The following is a 15,273-nucleotide window of genomic DNA, read 5'->3' on the forward strand; positions in this document are numbered from 1 at the left end:
TAATATACTTAACACAACATGGGATTAAAGTACAGAGTTTCATTTGAGACCTATACCTGCTTAAATGTCTGAAGAATTAAGCAAGGACTATCACATTACCAAACCAACCATTTTAGCACACAACACACATGAAAAAGCTCTTGTACTGTTTACCCCACCACCTTCCATGTCAAAGTATAGTATATGCCATCCGGTAATTAAGTTAAAAATCATCCGTATAAAAAAGCGTGTGATACCACGTGTAAAACAATTTAAAATATGACAATTTCCTTCTCAATATTTTATCAATGCAATTTAATACCAGCATACAGTATGTCTTTAACCTTGTCTTTGCCACTAGTTATTCATACACACATACCTCTTATAATGCTTCCAGTATCTGCTGATTTGAGTTCCCCATTTGCCACCTACTGTACTTCCTTCAATTGGTGTTATAAACATATTAGCTTTGTAACTTATTCATGATTTAGTGGTTTTTACTTTTAGTTAATAGTTACTTTTCCCGTACAACACTAACACTAACTGATTTATGTACTTTTTAACACTGTTCAAATACTAATACAGTATGATGACACAATGAAGATACAAAATTCTAATACAAAAAGAGAGAAGAACAATGACAACCTGAAAGTGCATAATGTAAGAGAATGAGTCACATTCTCATGGATGTTTCCTGCATCTCAAAAATAGTGTCCTCATAATATACTACAGTACTTTCATGTCATCAACAAATATTGCTTAGTTCAAAAAACAGACAGATTTTCCTAGGAGTTCCTGGATCTACAAGATATTCCGGAAATATTTTTCCTTATCAAAACATGCTAAGAATAACCTGAGGGAATGCTTTTAAATACCTATACACACCTAACATAATGGTGGGTCTCTGGATTACTTTTTCTAGCATGAAGGCAGCGTTACGTACAGCACTTTCTTTATCATTTTCATACAAATTCCCTATAAAGCTTAAAACCTCAAAACTTCTTGGCTTGTGTCATCATCATCATCAGCATCACCTCCAACACCAAGTGACACACAGGGCCTCTATGAAATTCCAGCACTCACTTCTTTCCTGTGCTTTTTCAAAAATATTCACTTATATCTCTAGCATCCCATCTCATAATTCTCATCCTGTACTGGATATGACTGTTCTTTAACCTCTATTTTCTATACACATCCCTTTGCACCTTTGCATAAACTCTGTTCTCACTATTTCCGTTTTTCTAAGATTGATTCCGAGTCACACCACTCTTGATGTACAGTGCATTACAATATGGAAACTTATGTACTGTTTTGAAATCTAATTACAGCATGTATTTAAACTATATATACATATATAGGATATGTTTATAGGCAAAAGCACATTAAAATCTTCATGGTATCTTTACCAAAACAGCAATGTTACAAAGCTAAATACCATCGCTGCCTGGTCGAGAGATCATTTTAATTCATGTCTTATAGCAAATCAAATGAAACCAAAGCATTGTGGGTACGCAGGAAGAAATCATGCAAAATTCCCCAGTGGCATGCATACACAAACAGAGACAATTTTACATTTCTGCTTCCAAGAATTCTGGAGGTATGGTTACGCGCAATGACACATCAGCCATATTTGAAGGTCAAGGCAAACACTGTCGAGAGTCATGTCAACATCTTTGCTGAATCGGTTAATCAAACGACCAACGGGATTTGTATCGAAAAAACTCATTGGCAAATGCATAACATTGCTGAGAATGTCGGAATGAAGTTTTGCTCCGGCCATAAGAGTACCAAAGTACAAAGAAAAAGCTCCAGTCAGGATGAAAAGTGCTGAAAACCAAAAGAATGACATTCAATCTTATTCATTAATTACAAAACTGATCTTACTAGGGAGTCAAGAGGGGGGGGGGTTAAAATGAATAAATATCCCAAATACAGTATACAGCATATCATTATAACATAATCTATAACACCCACATGGTTACAATGCAAACATCTGATTTTCCTTTGAAGATGTTCTGAATTTCATAACATAAACATTACAGTCTCAAGTAGTATAGTACATTAAAATTTACTACCAATGAAGAGGAAAGACTTGATAGATCATAATTTGCAATGATGCTGCCAATTTGTACTAAAACCAATGTATAATACCAATCACAATACTTTATCCCAATTGCCAATTTGTCAACACAACTTCATAAATTATAGTGCCAGTTTCATCTGCCATACAATATACCCAGACAAACATCCTTTGAAAGAAGAAAAACACTAATTCCAACAAGTGAACAGAGCACAAGTGCCATAAGGACTGGTCTCAGTTGTCAATTCAGCCCATTCTGTCTGTCTGTGCATGTTTGCACTTTGTTTCCAACTTAAAACAACTTCATTGATAAGTAAATGCATGTTTCAGCAACTCAAAATAAATAAATTCATTAAATAAATTATTGCTCCCAAAATAAATAACATCAATAAACATAAACCTTAAGTTTGAAAGTGAAACTATCTTAAGTTTGAAAGTGAAACTTCCCTGAATAACAACAGTGAGTAGGGGAAGTCAGCAGCAGCAATAGCCAACTTAGCTGGCTCATGAGTTTTATTTGATAAAAATTAAAGATTAAAATTTTGTCTCTGTCCAAAGATGATTCCCATATTACCAGTTCTGGGAGATTAGACTTAGATTCTTCTATTCATCACACAATCCATAGAAAGATGCCCTGAGTGGCAAATTCTCATACCAACTCATTGGTTTGGCTTTCTTTGGATGCTGATGGCTGTGATTTACCTGTCAATGGCTATGGTTCTGAACTGACAGATGAATTTCCTTCAGGATCTCTTAATGTAACCCAAAGTAATCACTGATTTTTTGTTGCCTGGACACTGCATTTGGGCATACTGTATTTCCTTAGTTTCCATCTGAAGGAAGCCTATACAGTAGTCAAAAGGATGCCACACTTATTATATTCATGCCACCAGTCCTTAAACATCTTTCCCATCCTGTTAAGGTCACAATAATGTATGGTGTGCACTTTCTTGGTTGGTGATGAACCTTGGGCAATGCTTGTATCAGTTTGGTCTTTAGCCATACAAACTGTTCAGAGCATCAATTCAGATGAGCCAGCATCCTTTACAAGCTGTATGCTGCCTTTTGGCGTGACAGAAAATTATATCCGTTTTCTCTTCCCTAGACATCACCTTGTGAGGCCTCTTAGTAATATTATATGGTGGGTTTTGGGGAGAAACCCATTTAAAAATCTGCATAATGTTGTAGTACCAACTAAATTGTAGTGATTTATGATACTATTTTTATTTTGCATCAGGTTTGGCAACATAAAGATATGAGCTGGGTTGATGGCTGAGGCATACTGAGGCTCAAGGCACAGGGGCAATGCTCACCTGTTGGGAACTGGCATTCTTGTTTTCCCTTGGGAGGTTTACCTAGGAGCATTTTCTGGCAAGCAAAATTTTACATCACCCTCAGAAAACATTCCATTTTCATACTAACTGGCACAACTGAATCATCACTGACGACATACAGGTACCCCACAAATATTCTGCTAGAGCTAAGAAAGCCTGTTATTAACATACCATACAGTAACCAGTGACCACTAGTGTTACCTTGAAATGCTATTCCACAGTTTTGTCAACAAATTACCAACATTATTTTAATAAAATCACTTGTACACTGGTTATCCTGAAATTCCAACATAAAGAAAGAATACAGTTTCATGATAATGGACAATTTACTCACAACTAATATGTACCTCAGTCAAAAGGTGTCTGTGCTAATGCCTTACTACTACTATACCTAAATGCCCACAAGATGTTCCCATATTATTTCAAAAACACATATGGTCAATGAAATGCAAAGATGATAACTATCACCAAACATCTTACAAAAATTAATCGATAACGATATGTCTCTAAAGTATAAAGATCGAAATTGTATTAACTAACACAAATCAAGGTAAAACAATTAAAGAGCTGTTTCTGAATGGAAGGTGAGGGAATGAAGGCTATATCTGTACTCCAGTGGCATTCACACTTGATAAACTGACAAGAAAAAAGGGAAAAATAAGAAGGTTAAGGGGGGGGGGAGAAATGGCATCAACCTCAAAAGTTCCAGTTACTTTTCTCATATCCATTTTACCTTTGCCTGAAGATCAGGTGGAAACTGAAACAAGGTAAAGATAAAGAAGTTGAATAGCAAAAGAGGAAAATACCAAAGGGAATGGTTGAATCAAAAGGACAAAGATTCAAAGAACTTTTAGAAATATCTGCAGTAAGCCAACCTTGGAACAATATGCAGTGTATGTTACACCCCACTCAGGGGATCACCTCAATGGCTATTCCGTTCTTACAAGCTTATCTTTTATTTCTTCTACTAAGCCAAGATAGTCTCCTAAAAATCACTTTCTTCCTTTATCTATACTGCCTCCTCATCCTTCCTGGCTGAATTCTATGGACCATTTCTCAGTCCGAAGTATTAATTTTAATATTCATTCACCATCTTTTTATATAATGCTGCATGCACTTTATCAATTACAAAAATTACATGCACGAAATTAATAATGTAACAAAACAAGTGTCAACTCATATATGCACACACACCATATAAATAAAAGATAAAAAGCAAAGGACCTAGTCAAAGAAGAACACACACTAGCTGAATAACTAAGCATGGATTTGAAAAGTTGGAACTTTCAGTATAGGTCCAGTATCTCAGTTCTGTCTCTTACAAAGATTGTCTGCCTACAAATACAACTGGGTGAATGTACAATGAATTCCCAAGAACAGTTCTTAGCGTTTCACATTTTCATTGTACACTACTCCACTTTGAAGATATATTCCAGCATATACAAATGCTCAATATTATGAAGTTTTTAAACAAAACTTTTTCAATACAAACCCATCATTTACATTAGCCCACACTCATGGCCTTTAAGAATCCTAGACACTTGAATTCCAAATGTAAAGATTATTTGCAGGTTGAATGGCTGTCACCTCCCTAGTCTCCTAATGGATAGAAGTTAGAGAAAAAAAACATCCAACTTTTCATACAGACTAGGTTACAGCTACAAGCAATCAGCAGGGCAAGGAGATGGGACATTTGATATACATGATGGGTTTGTTTTAAAGATATTGTTTTGCTTTCTAAAAACTACATTTGTTTCATAGCAACCCATCATTCACATTAACCTGAACAGTGATCTAGGTGGAAAGAACAAACTGTGAAAAAATAAAAACTCAATAGCTGGCTGGAGCCATGGATCTGATTTAATGCTCATGGACTTGAGATTTAGTGAGGAATACAAACTCTGACGTGAAGAGGGAGTCATACAATAAAGGTCGAAACCCTGCACCAGTCATCAAAGTAAGGAGTCCATAAATGCAAGTCCATACAAAACTAGAAGTTAAAATGTGGTACAGGGCTCTACTGACCACTGCTTAGAAAAGTTTAAAATGCAAAGCAATGAATCTTCCAGCATTCAGCTGAATGCCATGTAGCACAAGTCCTACCGATGGAATAAACTTCTCCATAAGCAACGCTCCTCACGAAGGAAAGCTGGGACTACTTAGAAAGACCCTATGTGCATAATTTCTCAGGGTCCAAAATTAGTTTCTTGTCACTCGCAAAGTTGCTGCAGAGATTGGGGCCACCCAAGCTTGGTTACGATTTTATCCTAGGACCCACTGACAGCATATCTCCAATGGAATAATCCTCAGAACAGCTCAGAAAACATATGTTGTCAATTATATGGTAAATACCACATCATTGGGAGATGTTTACAATAAAAAAAAAGGAAAGAATTCCTTATAAGTGCTTGCAAATCCTTATTTTGGAAAAAGCATGAGCAAAACAGCAAAATCCTGGTGTTTAAAATGTTTCAGACAGAACACTTATATGCATGTATATTATTATATAACTGATAATCAGTAAGAAAAAACTGAACAAAGAAATGAAGAAACTGAGATTAGATCTTGATATCACATGACAGACTGACAAAAAGTTGAAGTTTGTTCCTAGGATCGTGGGGAAGACTTTTGATTTTGGAATGGTGTGTGAAGGATTCCTGAAGACCTCAAATTTGAGCTAATACAATTGACAAGTTTGTTGTGAAACAAATAATTTTCAATAAAGTGGAATATGCATTTAAGTTCTCGCCCTTCTACCTGAATTTTTTAATATCACTATACACAAATCATGCTTTTATATTTTGCACTTTAAAGAAGTTTGTGAGATTCACATCAGCATTCAATTTATCTCAAAATTGCAGGCCCATGCACTAAACAAAAACACTGCAATGAATTTCATTTTACATGAAATCAACATATGCTGATGTTCAAATATATAAAATGATCCTGGAATGAAACTATAAAGCTTGTGAAATTACCTCACAACAATGGAACTGAGTAGAGCATTTAAAAGTTGGAAACTGACTGGACTTCAACAACAATAAAAAAAAAAAAAAATCAAAACACTCTGCTGTACTTCAAAATGCTTTCCAAATAAAATAGTACTATATATACGAAACTATGTCTGAAAATGAAAAAATTATAACAAATAAAAAAATCTGAGTAACTAAGAACTATTTAGCTAAAGCCCTCACAATAAATATTATCAATTAATCCTGGAAAATCCAACTATTTCACAAACTGGTTTCATTTCACTAACTATAAATGGCATAAATCATTGTATATTGTACTGTAAAATCATTACAACCTCAAATGACTTTTGACATATGTATTCACACATCTAAATATACTTAAGTCCTCCATCATTTAAACTGACTTGTAACAAGTTCCAGAAAGCACATAAAGAGGGAAGGTTAATCATCTACTTGAATTTCTGACTAAATGACAATTTAATCAATATTCTGTTTATCTGAAACAATAAATATCATGCTAAGTTTTAACACTATATAACCAGAGGTATATCACTGAAACTATTACATAAAGTCTCGTTAATATTAAAAAAAAAAAAAACCTATCTCACATAGAAAACAAAGGGACCTTACATCACCTACCTCACCTTTTAAAGAGAATCAAATAAGATGGTACAGAATAAGAATTCAATTTTCATATTACTTTTACAGACTACATTTTATTGAGGGGTTGTGAATCCTATGCATAATTTGTATCTTTAAAATTAAGGAAATATGTTTTAATGTGTTTAAAATGTGATAGGCTAAATCTAACACTGTACATAACTCATTGCAGGCACTAAGATATTAAAATAGTCCCAGTTAGCCACTTCAGTGATGTGATCAGTACTGGACTGTAAATTAAACTAATAATTAGAGATTAAATTTGTTCAAAACATGAAATATTGCTCAAAATACTTAATACCATGAGACAAACAATGTAAAAATTGTGAGATCCTGCAATTATCCTAGCAGAAAAGCCTTCTGTGGTTTAATAGAGGATTTATGAAAACAACTTTAATGTTAAAAAAAGATAACAAAACAAAACTAAACCTAACAAGAAGTTTTAATATTTTCATCTTCAAATCTGAAACTTCCCTAATCCTAGCCGAGTTGGTAATGACAATATAAGCTAAAATACACAAGTGGCTTTGTTATTACATATAAAAGCTAAGAAATCTTTGACAATGTAAATAATAAAAGCTGACTTACCTTGTCCAACACCAAATGCTCCATACACACCAAGATACATATCCCTGACATGTGATTCCATTGTTTCATTTTTCGATGCTTCTTCTGACCATTCCGATAACCAAATATTCGAGCCCACAGTGCAAGATTGAGATAAAAGGTAAAACAATACCGTAGCTGCAGTAGACATAACACCAATGGCTCTTATGTAATACTTGTAAACCTCTAACTGCACCTGTGAAATAAATAATGCACGACAATCAGAGGAGAGAAAAGAAATTCTTAAACATTCTGTTTTGTGAAGTGCACAACAATTCCATACTACAGCCACTGACTTTGTACTCAAAGGAAATAAATGCACGTCAGAACTTCCCCCTTCAGGAATGGAGAAGCTAACAAAGAAGGTATATCTTGTTTTCCCCAACTCTAGCCATTTCAAAATATTTTCTTTCAAGTGGATGTAATTCTGCATCAAACTGATGAACATCAAGCTTTGTTGCGGTCCTTTTATCAAGTTACCTAGCTCAGTAGCCGGTAGCCTCAACGCAAAAGATTTTTAGCAGCTTGGTAAAAGGCATAATCAGTAGGGTATGCACCTTTTGTGAGGTAGCAAAATATTCTTCCTGACATTGACCAAACTTGATTTGTTGTAGATAGGGTCATGTCCGGTTTTTGGAAAAAAAAAAACTACTGCTTTATCAAGAAAATGGGTATATATAAAAACATCTTTATGTACGGACATGTGTCATCTAAGGACATGTGAAAAGGGGCAAAGATGATATATGATGGGGAGGAATACGAGTTACAATCCCACTTGAGCCTTATTCCTAATCCTCTTGAAGATAAAACTGAAGCTTTCCTTTGTGCATTATAGTCAGTTTGCTTTACCCTTCAGTAAGGAAGTTAGTTTTATTTACTGGGAAAACAAGCAGTTTCCCCAACTAACCGTACATAATTTAATGGGGATAAACTGTAATCTACAAGAAATATGGATAAGAAATAACTACAATGCTCAGTAGATTGACAAACAATGGTTAGATCTGGCTAGCTATGAGTCACACCTGAATGACCAATTCTGAGGTAGCAAGAAGCAATTTCACTTTATCTTGGTAAAGTCTTTAACTCCATGAGAAAGCAGAGAAAGTCAAGTGGAGCATTTAAAGATCTGTGTTACATTCTAAGGGGTTTTCCTCTTGGAATAAATAATTTCTTTGAGTACATATGTTTATGATTGTACTGAAGGTATGTTTTTAAGACACTTAAAATATTTTCACCTAGTTATCCATTATGCATATATTGCCAATGTACCTAAGTTTAGTTTAAAGTGACCATTTTTTAAGTCTTAGATAAACAATTAATAAAGGTTTAAAGAATAAAAAAATTTCTTTTCTGAACAAAATTCAGGCAAAGCTAAGTACAAAATAGTTAATGAAATTAAAGTAAAACTATGGCCAGCTATCAATTACATATTACCTATAAATGTTTGATAATGACAAAATTCCACATTACACAAAATAATGCACTCCTTTTCGGTTACAAAACTGAAAGGTAAGAGATTAAAGCTTTTACAGTGTTTTGGTAAGGCATTATCATGAAACTGAAAGGTGTACATTTCTACTGAATACTTGAAGATTACCATATTTACAGCACCAGTTTCACTTCAATCTTGAAAGGTTAAAATATCACGTCAACCAAATGGATGAACTTCCACATGTAACTCGAGTGGTCTGGTAAAGGAAGGTATAATAAGGGAGACTTTCCATTTGCAAAGAAAGTAAAGTAGTAAACATATAACAAAAGTACAAAACAGGAATTCTATAAGTGCATTCCTGTACTACGTACAAAAATACAGATCAAAAGATAAAAGAACATTCAAACAAGACTCTTACTTTTCCAGTCTCTGCTTTTTCAGCTTCAATCAGTTTTTCTCCAGCCTTTTCTGTCTTCTTTGCATTGGAGGCCTGCACAGAATTGCCAGATTCCGATTCACTAACTTTCTTTTCATGGTGCGCAGATTTCACCTTACCATCAGTACTGCAAAGGCAGGTTATGTCATTTGAAGTTTCACAGAACAGGGAAGAATGATTCTCAGTTTAATTAAAAGATATTCTAAAACAGGGAAGAGTGATTCTCAATGCAATTAAAAGATATTCTAAAATGAAAACATGAAAGAAAGAAATCATTTCCAAGGGATGGAAAAAGCTGTATAAAATAGTTTTAAAATATAAAATATGAGAGTGGATTCAACGAAAATATGTGAGACTGTTCATAATATAATTCATAAAGGTTCCATGGCACCCTACCTGTCAGAAAGACTATCACTTTCACTCTCTCTTTTCTGCCGCGAAATCTGTTTCTGTACAACGTCTTTCCCTAAGGAGCTTTCTAACTGCTGTCTGATGTCCTCTAAGCCTTAAATAAAACAAAACAGATAATTAGAAATGAAATTCCCTGGCAATTACAACTCCATTACTAATAAAATGGTTCAATGGCCATAGGCAATGAAACACTCCCACCACAAACTCATGACAACACCTCAGATAACGGTATTTATGCAAAAGAGCAACTACCACAATAATAGTTTGTCACTTAAAATTTATTATCAGTGTGGTGTTGTTTGTATTAATGAACTCTATTGTTCCCTAATGCTACAGTGCATACAAGCATTTTAAATATTAACATAAACAGACAGAACAAACAAGAATCCCTTACAACATGTATGTATGTATTTCATACATACATACATACATACTGTACATACATACACACACACACACAAACACATATATATACATATACAGGCAGTTTCCGGTTATCGGTGGGGTCTGTTATTGGTGATCTGGTTTTATGGCACTTGTCTATGACAAAAATCCAGCAATTTCAGCGCCGGTTACCAATTTCCATTTACCGGTGCCGATAATTGGGTGTTGGTGCCAATACATACCTAACAAGGGCACTGATAACTGAAAATCGGCAATTTTCGGCGCCACTGCGAAATCCGAATACCAGAACGAACCCCACTGATAACCGGGACTGCCTGTGTATGATATCAATGAGCCATTGATGATCAGGCTTGTAAATGTTTGTCATCATTAATTTTGAAGGTTTCCAATAAGATGCAACTTCATTTCCGGGCTCGCCCAGCCCCAATTTTAACGCTGATAACCGTATATTATTGGGACTGCCTGATATGATCTCTTTGTGTTATGTGTGAAATGTAATTTGCAATGAGTCATGTATTTGGACCCAGTAATTTCACAATATTGTATTTGATGTTTTTGGTAATTTTTTTTTGTGTGTGTGTATATATATATATCACTTCTGTCTTTAAATCTTGAGGTACATTAGACAGGTTACTTAGGAAGTAAAATTCTGCCGAGGTTTTTTTTCCATTACTTTCTACTTTAAAGACTCTTCAACTCAACAGTATTACAGCATCATGTTTCTGCTGACTGTCTGTCCTACACAATATAAAAGACAATTTAAGCAGATCATCAACATGAAATGGTCATACATGAGGGCTTAGGACATATAAGAATGCAGTTGGAAATTACACACAATTGAAAAGGGGATGATGTTCAACTGCAGCAAGAACTGCTGGCATTACTTACACAGCTTCAATTTAGTTCTAACTCACTATCTGGGCCTTGTCCAAGTCTGTATGCATTAATTTTTTCTTGTATACTCATAATTCGTTGTACTTTCACGGACTGTGTATGGTAAAAATAATACTAATCTCTTTCTGTTTCACCCACTTCTCCAGTTAATTATAATCTTAGATTTCGCCAATAATTTACTGATGATTTCAACAAAAGACTACAGATAAAATGTCGCCCATCAAATCAATGAGATTTAAAAACAAGAGGAACTCAAATTTCTTGAGGAAAGCTTTGTATACTTACTTATGTCATCATCTTTATGTGCACCTTCAGTAAGATACTGAAGAAGAAACTCTTGAAATTCCCCCTTTCTCTCTAACAACTCCTTGTAAGTGCCTTCCTCAGTAATTACGCCATTTTTCAAAACGATTATCTTGTCTACTTGCGACAAATAAGTCAGACCGTGGGTCACTAGGATACGAGTCTAAGGAAAAAACACAAACAACTTTTCAGAATATGAGAACTTCTCTGACTACATGAGAATAATTGACAAACAAATAAAAAGTAAATAAAATAAAGGTAATAAAATAAAAAGCAGATATGAAATGAATGATCTAACATAAAGTAAAACAATTCCTGAATCACCGTGGCTTCTTCAGGATGCAAATTTACTATTGAACAGGTTATCAAGCACAATAACTTGTTAAACTTTTTGCACATTTTTCACAGTTGTCACCTGGTGAAACAGATTCCAGATAATAAGTATCCTTCATGAAATGTTAGACTACATGCTAAAAGGTGTTATGGGAAAAAAAATTTCAATCACTCATAAAAGTACAACTTTCATGTTCAATTCTACCACGATTTCTAATGGAGAAATAACAATTTTATGAACATTCACATTCTACCTCTCACAGGAACAACCAATGACAGTGATTGTTTATTACCTAGACAATTGTTTTTGTTTCTACTGTATATAACTGTTTTCATGTTCAATTCTACCCCAATTTCTAATGGAGAGATAATTCTCTGCACATTCATTTTACAGTACATCTCACAGGGACAATCAATGACAGTGATTTGTTCATTAACTAGGCAGCTGTTTTTGTTTCTACTACAAACTTGGTGTTTGCATTACAAAGTGTGCTTCTTGTCATTATGCATTTCCCTCCCACCATGTAATGTATAAACATTACCATGTACAAGCACAGTCATCTCACTGAATATAGGCTAGGCCTATACATAGTGGCTAATCTATTCACAAAATTACATATGGGGTCTGAACAAACTTACAACCATAACCTAAGGCAATCATAAAAAAAGTAAAAATCTTTATAAGATTTATACTGATTAAAGATTAACATTCTTTGTTAAGATGAACAAAACTGGAACACAGTATATTTCATTTCTCCCAACAGACTGTTGTTGTTATCTACACACTTGAATAATCCCTCATCACTCATGTTCCAAAACATATAGACATTAAGGAAATTCCTTTTTCTCTTTGAAAGGGAAAAAGTTTATGCAAGAGTTACATGAAAGAAAAAACTAACCTTCCTTTTCAAAATTCCTTGGGGACCAATGACGTGTTCAAAGATGTGTTTCCCATGTGAGTCAACAGTTTAATCCCTTATCACTCATGTTCCAAAACACATAGACATCAAGAAAATTCCCCTTTTCTCTTTGGATAAGGAAAAAGTTTAAACAAAAGTTACATGAAGGAAAGAACTAACCTTCCTTTTCAAAATTCCTTGGGGACCAATGACGTGTTCAAAGATGTGTTTCCCAACATGTGAGTCAACAGCGCTCAATGGATCGTCGAGCAGGTAAATGTCTGCATCGCTATACACAGCACGTGCAAGACTAATGCGCTGCTTTTGCCCACCACTTAGATTTATACCCTGAAATAAAAAATTTTGCTCTCACCAACTATTTACTGCACCCAAATTTAGGTTCTTGATGAATTAGGTTAGGGTGGGCACTGACTGGATAAACGAGTAACACAAGACTTATGTATTAGTCTTCACTTCTCTTACTGGTGAGACATCAGGAGTTACAGGGAAAATCAAAATTTTGATGAGGTGTGCCTGCTAGAGTATGTTGGGAAGGTCTCATAGCAAATGTGGAAGAAGCAGACATATGAAAAATAGACAGATCTCAGAGACAGAAATAGCTGTGCATATAAGATGGGGAGAGTTAGATGACAAAAGCAGTACAATAACAACCAGTAAGAGGGCCAGTAAAACAGGAAAAATAGCATAGAGAGTGAACAAATTTATTACCAGAGCTTTATCATCTACCAATATGTCGTAGCTTTCTGTATTCGGGTATAGTAGATGTAATCCTGATGTAAATACATCAATGATGATGGTTATGATGAATAATACTTGAAAAATTCCTCATCGCAAAGGAAAATAGGACCATGATATTCATATACAACTTCACAATATCCAAATGAACACCAGCGATTTACATATACGGACAATATAAGAATAACAACCCATGAAATGGCTACTGACTCTTGACAAGTTAAATGTGACACTACATACCACATTAAAAACTACATATAAATCACTTGGGTAAAGAGAACCAACTTTATAACCTATCCATAGTAAAAGTTTTGATCTACAACATTATACTAAATACTAGACTTACTTTTTCACCAATTTCTGTCTGATCACCAGCTGGAAGCATTTCAAGATCTGCTCTTAATGCGCATGATTTAATACATGTTTCGTATTTGCTATTATCCTTACTCTGGTTGAAAAGGATATTGTTCTCCAGGGTGGCATTCTGAATCCAAGCTTGTTGTGAAACATACGCAATTTTGCCCTGGAAAATACAAGAGATTTAATACAAAACCAAAATACTGTAGATTTCCTGGAACAATAAATTAAATCAATGTTTTGAAAGTTTTACAAGTTATGAAAATTAAAATCCTATGCTGATATAATATTTAAAATATATGTGATCAGTACTTTCTTTGTAAATAAATTATTTCAAAATAGTCACGCAAAATCTTCCCAGAATTTTCAAATAAATAGAGAAGCCATATAGTATATACACCCAGTAGTGTCAACACTTTCTGAAAATATATATAAAAAAGACATAATCTACAATAAACCACAAGGGGTCAGTGTGAAAGCAATGACACCACTCAAGAGAAAACATAAAAAATCTAAAGAAAAAAATTTAGATAACATAACAAAGGCCCTGTATCTACTGCACCTGCACAAACCATTACTACCATATTTAAATAATTCAACCAGGCCACTGGCTGAATTTGATTGGTTTTATCTTTGATTTTATAATTATAGTTCATCTATTGTGTTATAAGTACTTTAACCTTATTACAATTAATGCTGTCAAGTTTCTTGTGAGAGAAAGAGAGAGAGAGAGAATAAAACTATAACCTACTCACTTTGACATTTACTCTGCCAGACTGCTTCTCCATTTCTCCAAGAATAGCAGAGCAGAGTGAGGATTTTCCAGCACCCACATTTCCAACAACAGCTACTAATGAGCCATCATTGACAGAGAGGTTGATTCCTTTGAGCACTGGCTTATTGTCATCCTCTTCATGTCCCCATGCAAAGGTACCATTCTCAACCACAATAGGCCTGCCTGTACAAATATGAAAGTGTTTAATCAACTAAGATAATCGTGCTGGTACTACGATATCAAAGGTCAGTGATTTAAGATTACTGAAACTGAAGTCTGAATATTCGAATGATCATCTTACATTAGTTCACATAACTGGAGGAGTATCAGAATTATTATCACTTATATGACCAGTATTATCAATCCTATTAATATCATTAGTAAATTCATCAACATAACTACTAGCATTAAAATTTACTATTACCAGAATTATAAAAATTCATTACAATCTTCTAATTCCACTTGAAACTTTTACACATGATAAACTATATGGAAGAGATAAGTTAAGTAAAAGAGAAATAATAGAGATTATGACTGAAAATATATTATTGGTTTTACTATAAAACATTTTAAAAAAACCCACTAATCGTTAACAGCTTTACTGTATGTAATGGACCCAGTCACACTTTGGCAATCTCAAA

General features: G+C 34.3%; 1 protein-coding gene across 1 annotated transcript in view; it reads right to left on the reverse strand.

The window, feature by feature from the left end:
* The window catches only part of LOC136841505 (multidrug resistance-associated protein 1-like), a 40,552-nt gene that overhangs the window by 12,683 nt on the left and 12,596 nt on the right, over positions 1–15,273 (reverse strand). The window contains exons 13-19 of the mRNA XM_067108462.1: positions 14,613–14,815; positions 13,847–14,023; positions 12,925–13,092; positions 11,495–11,675; positions 9,896–10,004; positions 9,482–9,626; positions 7,614–7,827 (exon numbers count right to left, since the gene is read on the reverse strand). Coding sequence (XP_066964563.1) covers positions 7,614–7,827; positions 9,482–9,626; positions 9,896–10,004; positions 11,495–11,675; positions 12,925–13,092; positions 13,847–14,023; positions 14,613–14,815 — 1,197 coding nt within the window. The remainder of the gene's footprint in view (positions 1–7,613; positions 7,828–9,481; positions 9,627–9,895; positions 10,005–11,494; positions 11,676–12,924; positions 13,093–13,846; positions 14,024–14,612; positions 14,816–15,273) is intronic.

Source organism: Macrobrachium rosenbergii, chromosome 9 (assembly GCF_040412425.1).
Source record: "Macrobrachium rosenbergii isolate ZJJX-2024 chromosome 9, ASM4041242v1, whole genome shotgun sequence".
Taxonomy (NCBI): domain Eukaryota; kingdom Metazoa; phylum Arthropoda; class Malacostraca; order Decapoda; family Palaemonidae; genus Macrobrachium; species Macrobrachium rosenbergii.